We start from the raw sequence: 11,003 nt of genomic DNA on the forward strand, positions 1-11,003 counted from the left end.
CATATTAAGTATGTGCATTAGCCCTACATACATACATCAGGTTATAAAACTATCCTATTTCCTTATTTACTTTGCCTTAAATATGTGAATGACATATTCGCACTGGGGGACCAAATAAAAATTTTACAAAAGTAAAATAATTTATTTTTCTGTAAACATCAAACATTAATCAAATACATAAAGTTGAACCAAATAATATGACATACATTTATGTTTCATCCAGTTTTCGATTTAGTCCTTGTACAGCAATACATATGTAGCTACTGTTGATTCAAAATTAATATGCAGTAAAAATTCTGTAAGGTTATTTGGCGGATGATTGGTTTCCATTGATTGGTTTTGTTTATATTCTCAAAATTTCACATGATTTTCATTCAAAACGTAGAAAAAATGTGCATAATTAAATCGTTGTCAGTGTCAACCAGCAATTTCGGCCATTTTACCTTTTAAAAAATTTCGAGGAATTTACTGCATATTAATTTTGAACGAACAGTAACTTGGCTCAATTTTTCAAAATTCTGCACATATTTATTTAGGCATCCACGTAGTCTGAAATATTATTACTCAACAGGTATACCGTAAATCTGACTACAATTTCAAACCGGGTATAATTAGAGACCTGGGTAAATTACTTTTCGGTTCTGCATAACATGCAGCATCTAAATAAGAACAGGCATTAAACGAATCCCATAATTAGAGACAAGCTTATTAAATTTTTCAAACTTTGGCTGAAGACCCGGCTATAAATATCTATTTATAGCCGGGTCTTCAGCCAAAGTTTGAAATATTACCTCTAGAGGTAATATTTACGGTAATTATGTTTTTTGTGTGTATACATAGCTATGTAAATAATACACGATTCGCCAAACGTTACGGGCATCTCAGATACTTGGTGGGGTGCAGGACTACACTGAAGTTATAGAGACCAAACTTTCGAATTTTGAAGAATTAATGCATTTAACGCGGAAATTGATTGCGAGCTTATATTTGTTTGACTTCAGAAAAACTAGAAAACTTTGGCGGATCGTTTATTAATTCCGAACACACTATGTATACAATTGATTTGTAAAGCTGAATATATACGTTATTTGATTGAAGAGAACACAATTGAATCGCAACAACATGATCAGCGGAAGGTACTCGTAAACAGGGTATTCCGACCTGGGTTTTAATGGGTTGGGTTTTATTGGGTTTTAATGGGTTTTAATGGGTTGTAAATGAATAAAACCCACTGGGTTTTACCATGTTAAGTTGGTTTTATTTGGGTTTTAATGGGTTTTATTGGGTTTTAATTGAGTTTTACCTTAAAACTACATTCTAAAAGTTAAATACATCTCCTATACGTTAGAAGACGTTATCTCAATTCGTTTATTTCATTACTATTCTAACGTATGAAAATTCGGAACAAATCAACAATTGACTCCATCCTTTAGCATCACAGATTTCAAGTGTTATAAAACAAAAATAATGTCCGAATAGATACAAATTCCTAATTATTTTTGTTAAGTTATTACTTAAAACTAATAAAACCCATTTAAACCCAATAAAACCCATTTAAACCCAATAAAACCCATTAAAACCCATTAAAACCCAAATAAAACCCAATTAACATGGTAAAACCCATTAAAACCCATGGGTTTTATAATTTTTGATTAAAACCCTGGGTTTTTCCGAACCCTGCTCGTAAACCTAAATAAATCCATTATACTTAAATTTTAATTAAATACGTAAATATACTAAAAGTCAAGCTAGTTAACATGCCAATAATTTTTCCCTCTTCTAAAGAATGCTAGACTTTGCCGTGTACCTTTTCGGCGTGATAATTCCAATTTTTCGCAAAATCCGGTACACCCTCCTTCTTCCGTTTACCCCAATTTTGATCCCGATAACGGATTATGTATTACGTCGCATGAGGATTAAGGTCGACTCAGAGATGAAATCCAACCCTGACATTTGTGTAAAAGATGGCCGATTCTACGCGCGGGTGTGGTCCGATCAACAGTTAGGCTTTGAAGAAGCGTACACGGAAGGATGGTGGACATCGGACAATCTGGAACAACTGTATGACAAGTTGTTCTACTTTTTCGGTAAGCACAAATGGCTTGCCAAGGTGCATATCGCGTACTGGGAGGCCGCATTTAGGTGGGGATTTTTGAACACGGGGAGGGAAGATTGTACCCATAGAATTTCACCGGAATATGAATTACGTGAGTATTAATTTTTAGTAGATAAATTCGGATTTATTCCAATTAAGGGTTACATATGTATGTGTAAATTTTGCTATTTTGGACAATACAAATTTTGCAATTGGATATGCACTTTGCGTTTTTACATATACATAGTGTAAGCATTTTACAGCTCATTGTAATTAATCAAACACCGATTTGCTTATTCATTTATATCCAAATAAAATATCAGGATTAATGATTCAAATAATTAATGTCAATGGAAAAAATTTTAAAATGTTATGATCGAGATTAATTTAACAAGCTTTGGCACGGATTCAATTTTGAGTAGCCTTACTCATCTTAATTTAAGATTCTTAAATGTTATGTATAGCATACTTTTTTCGTTTTATTTCGTTCCTCTAATTTTCAAAATTCACTTGCATAGCTGCAGAATATGTAAACTTGAACCCGGACCAGGACCACATGCAATACTCGGTCGGTTACTATGCCAACGGTGCGACCACATTTGCGGAATCACAAGTAGAAAAGCTGAAACTAATCGCGTCCAAGCTTAATCTTCAACCGGGGATGAGGCTGCTAGATATCGGCTGTGGATTTGGCGGTCTTTCAAAATTCATGGCCGACACCTATGGCGTCAATGTGACCGGTGTCACCATTTCCGATTCGATGGCCAAGCAGGCAGTGGATCACTGTCTTGGGAGCAAAGTAACAATTACGAAGCAAGATTGGAGAAAAATTGAGGGAATTTTTGACCGCATTACGATCATCGAAATGATGGAACACGTGGGAAAGCATAATTACGATGATTTTTTTTAGAAAAATCGAATCCCTGCTGAAACCTGGTATGTATAAAAAATGTATAAAAAATGTATAATCAAGCTTTACTATGGCTTCACTTGCGAGCAGCTATGCATACCTATGTATTTACATACATTTCATTAGTACACTCCTAATAATACCAAGCGGTTTTAAGTATGTAAATATATGCATAAACACATCTGACTCCTCCAAAATTAGTATACACATACAGTAATTCTTCGTGGTAATAGCTCGACCTAAAACTTTCCTCATTGCCATATTAAATAGTAGCAAATTGTTACGGACCGGTATAATTTTAATACCAAGTGGTCGCAACTATAAATAATACCGAGAAATTAATACAAGTTATGTATGTAAAAATTACTCCATCTTGTAAGGTTATTGAGATAAATATTTAAAAACTTCAAAAATTTTTAAAAGAAACAAAGTTTGAACATTTAGAAAGAATTAAAATTCTCAAAATATGTACGCTTCATTCAAAAAATTGTCAGATTTTAATTTGATAAATGTGCCACAAATTTGATTTATTCTATATACATACAGGGGTACAGATCCTTATTTTAGAGGCATAAAAACTGACCAAATTCAACGCAGGATGGGTTTCTTGTATTTCTGTCATTTTATTCTCGAAACCTAGTTGTAAGATGTGCATAAAACATTTGTGCGACGAAAATCGGTCAAGAAATGCAAAAGTATTGGCTATCCGAAGTCGACAATCTCATAAACCATATTTCCGAAGGAAAATTGTCACATAGGAAAATTGTGAAGAAGTTGAAATTATCCGGATGTAGCTTTGATTATTCCCCAACATATCGTGAACTTAATTCCGTTGGAATTAGATCAATATCTAAATTAGCGGAACTATCATCCCTAATAAAGTTGCAGCCCCCGAAAAACTTTTCTCGTACCGTTTTTCGGAAAATCGACGCTTTGACAAACCAGGAAAACACTCAAACCCAAACTTAAAGTGGAATAGTTGTTAAAATATGGCAGCTGCATATGAGATGAGTCATCAACAACAAACTTCAAAAAGAGGTCAGAAAAAGGCCAAAGTTCAAACTTAAAATTACTTTGTCTCGAAAATCTCTAGGAAAACTACCCAGTATGCAGCCGACTTAAAACAGACGCTAGGGATTTCAACCATTCCTAATTCCCAGATACCTGTGACAAGTCCTGATGCCACTCCTTAAGATTTTTAATGGGTTTAAACTACTGAAACCATAGGTTCTTCTCTGACGAGGTGCAACTTTTTTTAGGTTTTTCGGAAAATTCTTCAGGAGGAGTTGTAGAAAAATTCCCTCGAAAATATAGGAAAACTAATGAATACGTGGAAATGGCGATATAGACTGTTTAGCCAAAGGTCTGGGGAACACATTGAAACAAACGAAATAAACTAATCGACGCCGACTGAAATTTTAGGCCAGATTTTAAACCTCTCCAATAAGGATCTGTAACCCTCTGTATGCCGAAACTTTACACGAATTTAAATATCCAGGTGGACAGATTTTCCTGCAACACTGCACCGTCGATCCTGGTCACCCTCACTTTCCCGAATTTATCTGTAAACACCAATTCGGCCAGGTTTACTTTCCATACCTGCACGAAGTGGTCAACCATGCATCCAACTACTTGGACATCGCCAGCATGCAAGACATCACTTGGCACGGGGAACGGACGTATCGACAATTCGTTGACATGTTGGACACTAATCGGGAAAAGATGGAAGCCTTTGTGGGCCCCAAAGTTTGGAGGGCCCTTCGTATCTCGTACGCTTTACCGCTAGCAGGTCTAAAATTCAGGAGAATGAAGATCTATCACACCGTCCTGATAAGAAAGGTGGATAGGGACAAATTCCGAAAGAAATGGTAAAGCAGTCCGATCGAATCGACCAAATTCATTACGCAATTTCCGTCGCGAATATGTACCTAATTCAATTTATTTTGCTTCATAATAATTGTCTTGCCTCAAATAAAATGTGTTATGCAAGTAATAATGTTCTCTTTAGTAAGGAAGTATTTATTTAACAACTTTTCCTTGTTACTTTAAATCTTTGATAAGGATTCATAACTTCTTATGTATTTCCAATATGCATTTATACATGTAGCATAAACTTCGGTTAATTTTTCTCCTTTGTTGAATATATATGTACATGGGTACGTATGTTTGCATTTACACAAATTTATGCATTGTTACCTTGTTTAAGTTTAATTTGTGTGGATTTAAAAAATTAGCTGAATACATAAATCATACAGATCTATATGTCAAGTCTCAAAATTGGTATATATATTGTGAACGGGATAGGAAGAGCCCTCTATTGGTATGTATAGTTTGACGTGGTGGATGACGTGTCACCTTTCTCATTTTTTACGTTATGAAACTGGGCTGTTCCTTTTCCAACTCATTCCAGAAGTAGCAACCTGTGAACCAAGGTGTGTAATTGGCTTGTATATGAATGTCTAAATTTTCTATTAATTCGAAATAGTAAAGATTCGATATTTTGTGACATATTTAAATCATCGTGTTCTCGTGTGTTTATTGAGTTCCTCATACGTACGGTCAGTCAGGGCAATAGGTCATATTTAAAAGTCACCGGCTAGTGCACAGTATTTAGAGATTTCTCCGTCCAGTGGGCGGATCCCAAATCTCACACTATGGATTCATGGCAATCATACAGATCTGTAATCATGGCTTGTTAAGATTAATAGATCATCCGTCAAAGGTATATAATAGGTGCTCTTAAGCTACCTACATACATACCCGCATGCACGCATACATATAAATGCATATGTACATATCCCAGGTAACATTTAAATTTTTCGAGCTAATATCGCTGAAAATTTTTAACCAATTCTGCGTGAAATGTCTTCCAAATCGATGGGGAATCGCTATCGAATTCGTAGAGAATATCGAATTCGATGCGAATTCGGTCTTCGAATTCGACGCGAATTCGGTCTTCGAATTCGTGGAGAATTTTCAGCGATTTCAGCTCGAAAAATCTAAATGTTATCTGGGACAAACACGAAGTACGTACATACTTACATGCTAATGTATGAATACATAAGTTTATGTATTTACATGTGTATATATGTATGCACCTTTACTTTTGTATCTACTAGGGGTACGCACGTCATGTCGTGCCGCGTACATACATATGTATCTACATTCTACCAACGTATGTTGATAAATATCTGAAAAATTAGTATAAATGCTTGTTCAATTTAGGGAGCGTCCATAAATCACGTGATCGATTAGAGGGGGGGAGGGGGTCTGAAATTTGTCACGAATTATCACGGGGGGGGGGGGGGGGGTAGATGGGTAGATGGTCAGATGTCACGTGACATGAGTAAAGTTTTTTGCCAATAAATGTCATGAGAGTTTATATCGTGCGTGTGGTATGATACCACACGCACGTTATATAAATTTGATTTTAATTTTGCATATTTATAAACTTGCTTCGACCTAAATTCTTATGTCTGACTGGCGTATTAAATAGTTATTTACACATGTGTGTAATGTAGCTCTAATTTGATTAATGATTTAAAAAATATTGTTATTCCGGACATGATTTAATTTGAGCATCATCTCGTGTCACGTGACCGGTGGGGGGGGGGTAGCGAAATTATCACCACCGGTCACCAAGGGGGGGGGAAGGGGTCAAAATTGTCCAAAAATCGATCACGTGATTTATGGACGCTCCCTTATGTATTTAGCAAAGTTATCACAATATATGTATGTACATTATAATTCGCATTATCTATGTACATAAACTTTACTATGTTTCATTTCCGTATTTTAAAAATTGGCAGATATGTACATATTTCATTATTCGTATTTATTTGAGTATAAGTGAGCCGTGAGGACTGGTAGAAAGTTAGGAAGTTAGTTTTGAAAGGTGGTGTTGCATATTTAAATTTGCATTTATGTACATATGTACATATGTATGTAGACTCTTGCATATATACCTATATGTACATATGTATCTGTAAATATGGGTAGGTAAATGTGCATGTTCATTCACATGAATTTCTACGTACAGGGTTTTAAATACTGTGCAATAAAAAATAAGATCCCTTCTCACATGTTGCCTTTACTCAGCCTCTCCGAATCTTCGAACTCTTAAAAATTATGTTACCGCTCTGAAAACCAGAATATGGTGTAAATTCTACATTAAATAAGCCATAAAAGATCCAGAGTAAATAAATCTTACCCTTTATTAAGCTGGCGTTAGTCTGGGTTTAGTATACTTTATAGAATTCAGAGTGTTTGCTTCTCGAAAGGGTGACATTATTTTTAAGAGTGATGTCTTCGTGACATTATCCTAATTTAGGCTGAACAACGGAACGCTCGCACATATTTCATCCCATTCCTTCCTCGCCTCCACCGCACAAATCAAAAATCATCTCCGTCAACTCAAGGGTCAAACACGTATCTCAATTTCCCAACTTTTGTTGACTTGTTGATGAAAAATGAAATATTTCGATTGGGTGACCAAATGACTGAATGACCCATTTTTGGAAGTGACACATCTTTGTCCAATCCTGGTTAAGATGGGATGACGGATTTATTCATGTACGTGGCAAAATGCTGCCCCCACCCAAACTTTATATTTGTGAATCGCAGACCTGACTCACTCGTCACAAAGAGGTCTGTCCCATTAGTTCTTCAGTGTTAAAAATTCGAAAAAAATTCGATAGAAATTCCTACGAGTTTGTCAAAAAAAGATTACACCCAGGATGAATATCTACATATCTGTACCTCTCACATGGAAATTAAAGCACGGTAAATATTTCTAATTACCTATTGTTTCAATTTTTCAGATTTTCGTAATTTTCGCTTATTTAAGTCAAATGAAGTACGTTTTTTATGAATTATTTCGATACGTACATGCATACATAAATAATGTGAAATGCTAAACTTCAAGCGAGAAACTTAACTACTTATTTAAGCAGCCGGTCTTATTTTTTCATTTTTCTATATGGAAGGCAAATATGACCTTTTCTATTTAATACGGAACTTATAAATTTGTTAATTTTAAATTTACTCTTGACGATTTTTGATTATTTATTAATAAATATCTAGGATTCCTTTGAATGTGTTTATAAAAAGCTTATTACTTATTTCCAGATCAAAATTTTTTAAGGGAACGAACAATTTAAATTAATTCAAAACTTTACGTTTTATATTTAGTTATCCGTCCAGTACTTTTCACAAAACATTGGACTTCTTCGCACACTTTGTCTGCCTACAGGTCAAGCGTTGATTTGATTAAAGTCGTTTAAATTCGCATTGCTCGAGGATCTCCTTAGATTAACGAATTGCTGAGGTGTGTATGTAAATATTTAACCGAAATTATTGTTAATATAAAACTGAATTTCTAAAACGAAAATTATAGATTAAAACACATAATTTATTCTGTCTACAGATGGTTAGACACATGGATCAACGGAAATAAGACAAGTTCCCGTAATCGATTATTCAAGAAACATCTATTCTGGAGGACACCCTGGAAGTTAAGACATAAATTATCTACCCATCTAAAACAGTATTAAAATTGAAATTTAATTTCCGACTATGTTCTATCATGTTTAAAATTAATGTAACTCGGCTTTCTTGTCATAGCTGAATATTATTTAAATAGTGCAATAATTCAGTTAAAGTAGCGACACGATATTAAGTAGGAGAATTCATATTTATAACATGCAAGATAGTATATTGAATTTAGTAAATTTAGGTATGTCTGCAATATGCATGCATTTACTCTACAGTTATTGTATTACTGTTTGAGTACTTGCAGGGAAGACAAAAAAACATATTTTAACGTAATTTTAACGTTTTGTAGTTAGGATTATTTTTCGGCGACATCTTCGCCACACACTTTGTACATATGTAACCAACTTTGAAATGCTCTCAAAAAATCGAACAAGCATGCAAAAATCAATCCTTTCATTTTTTTTTAATGGAAAGTTGTATTTCTGCATTTAAGCAAAAGATTTGATCTTCACAGCTTCTCTTGGCTCTAAATCCACCCCATGCCTCTGCGAGAACTTGCTTAAGCTCAGCCAAATTTGGTACTCTCTCTGTTAGAATGCTTGTAAATAATTTTAAACGTGAATTTAATAATGCCCCATAATTTATTGGTAGGCTTGGATCCTCTTTCTTATGTATATAGAGTTACTGTTATGGATTTTGTCCAATTCCATATCAGACATTTTTTCCTCCAGACAAATTTGATTAAATACACCCGGTAATGCGGCATCCAGTTGGCAGGGCTTTAAGGAACTTATTGTTGATTGCATCAGTTATTATTTTTGATTCTGCGAAGTGCTATTTCACCTTCGGTTTGTGTAACAGGCTTATCATGTAGACGAACTCCAGAATTACCTGTACAGACTGATTTCACCACCCTTGTATCTCGATAGAAACACCCCATTCTGCTTCGGGTACCGTTTGGTTTAACCTTCTAGCTCGAAAACTTAAGTACTTTTATATGAAGATCGATCTCAAAAAGTTCATCATTCACGCAAGGATACTTTTAGAGCTTTCCATTTGGAACGTAACCTTTCCTGAGGTCGAATTGATGTTCGCACAAGTGGGCTGCCACTAGAAAATTTCTTCAACAGAGTACAACGTTTGGTTAACTATTTACCTCACTCCTGTGCTTATCAAGCTTCAGGACCAATGACTAACATCTAACAGGTAGACAATTACCCATAACCTAAATGTATTAGGGTTTGCTGTAGAAGATCAAGTGGATTTGCACATTGTACAATTTTTTTAGACTACTGATAATAGCAGATCTCTAATAGTCCATTTATCTTTTTTCCTTTACAAACAAGTGAAAAATGTATAATTCCTTGTTACCTTGGTTACTCATTTATACTGACATTCTGAACGATCTCTGCCGTATTCCCGTATTAAATTGGGATTTGTATACCCGATTTGATTAGTATTACATTTTATAAGCCCGCCACTTGTGTATATTCCACCCAACTATATGACCGGTTTTGTACAATTTAATGTATGTACACACAATTATGTATCAGTTATGGCGGAAGCTTACGCTTTGACACGGGCGTCAATGACAGAGTTTAGCATTTTTCCTTGGATTATGAGCGTGACGCCAGTAATGGATACGTACTTCTAGGGACTGTGACCGTGATTACGTGACCTTATCAGACACAAAAGATATGAAGGGAGGATTACTATTGGCTGAGAATGGTTCACTCAATGTCGAACTTGTATAACTTGATGGTTTCTCTAGATAGAAAATGTCACACTGTTGTGATTAATATCCCCAACGTTCGTTCCATCTGCAGCTTTATTTGCAACGGGTTCTTCATAACTCTGCAGGGATCTTTATGATTTGGTTTGTGGGAAGTGGAGTCCTCATGGGTACCCTCAAAATAGCGCAGGTATGCGATTTCTGATAATCTTAGTTCTTCACATTCTTGAAAGATGGGACTTAATGGCACGTGTTAAAGCATTGGCCAGTTTAGTAAAACCTTTGAGCAATTCACTGTCGTTGATCTGAGTCGTCTATAGATACTGCTACAAGGTTTTATGTATTATTAGCTTCGATTACAATAACTTCGGCATTTTGCTGGTGAAGGGTTGGGAATCAAGGTTAATCAAAATTGAGGCGTAAAATTCATGAAATTGAAATTTTAACTTATCTTTTGGAAATTACGAACTACCGAACGAAAATTTCCTCTGTATGTAGTAAAGCTAACATGAACCATTAAGTGTACTCGATATACATACTCCTGGGTATTGGTGTGTCATGTTCATGAAGCTTCAGCATTATTTGCGTCGATCAAATTTCTACATTCTCCTTTTTGCTGCACCTTTTCGTGAATGTGGAGATGCATTGTCAAACTTTTCTTTGATTTCATACATATGTTATGTTACGGTAATTCATAGTTCATATGGTCCTAAATTGATCAAAACTATTACACTTTGAATTAAGTCGGGCCCCGACTTAACCCCCCATATCTC

At 35.1% G+C, this 11,003-nt stretch overlaps 1 protein-coding gene and 1 long non-coding RNA gene across 2 annotated transcripts; both read left to right on the forward strand.

Annotated features, from left to right (window-relative positions):
• Positions 1-1,786: 1,786 nt before the first annotated feature.
• LOC110854457 (cyclopropane-fatty-acyl-phospholipid synthase) lies at positions 1,787-3,005 on the forward strand. The gene is made up of 2 exons (XM_022102893.1): positions 1,787-2,207; positions 2,614-3,005. Exons 1-2 carry the CDS (start codon positions 1,787-1,789, stop codon positions 3,003-3,005), a joined length of 813 nt encoding a protein of 270 aa, XP_021958585.1.
• Positions 3,006-7,651: 4,646 nt separating this feature from the next.
• LOC118436808 lies at positions 7,652-9,500 on the forward strand. The gene is made up of 3 exons (XR_004835713.1): positions 7,652-7,787; positions 8,196-8,331; positions 8,431-9,500. It is a non-coding gene; the product is annotated as an uncharacterized LOC118436808 (long non-coding RNA).
• Positions 9,501-11,003: the final 1,503 nt, after the last annotated feature.

The sequence above is a fragment of the Folsomia candida genome, unplaced genomic scaffold, assembly GCF_002217175.1.
Source record: "Folsomia candida strain VU population unplaced genomic scaffold, ASM221717v1 Fcan01_Sc010, whole genome shotgun sequence".
Lineage (NCBI taxonomy): Eukaryota > Metazoa > Arthropoda > Collembola > Entomobryomorpha > Isotomidae > Folsomia > Folsomia candida.

Coding starts and splice junctions, on each gene's coding strand:
- LOC110854457 (XM_022102893.1), top strand. CDS start 1,787: ATGCTAGACTTTGCCGTGTACCTTTTCGGCGTGATAATTCCAATTTTT. Junction 2,208..2,613: donor TTCACCGGAATATGAATTAC/GTGAGTATTAAT, acceptor TCACTTGCATAG/CTGCAGAATATGTAAACTTG.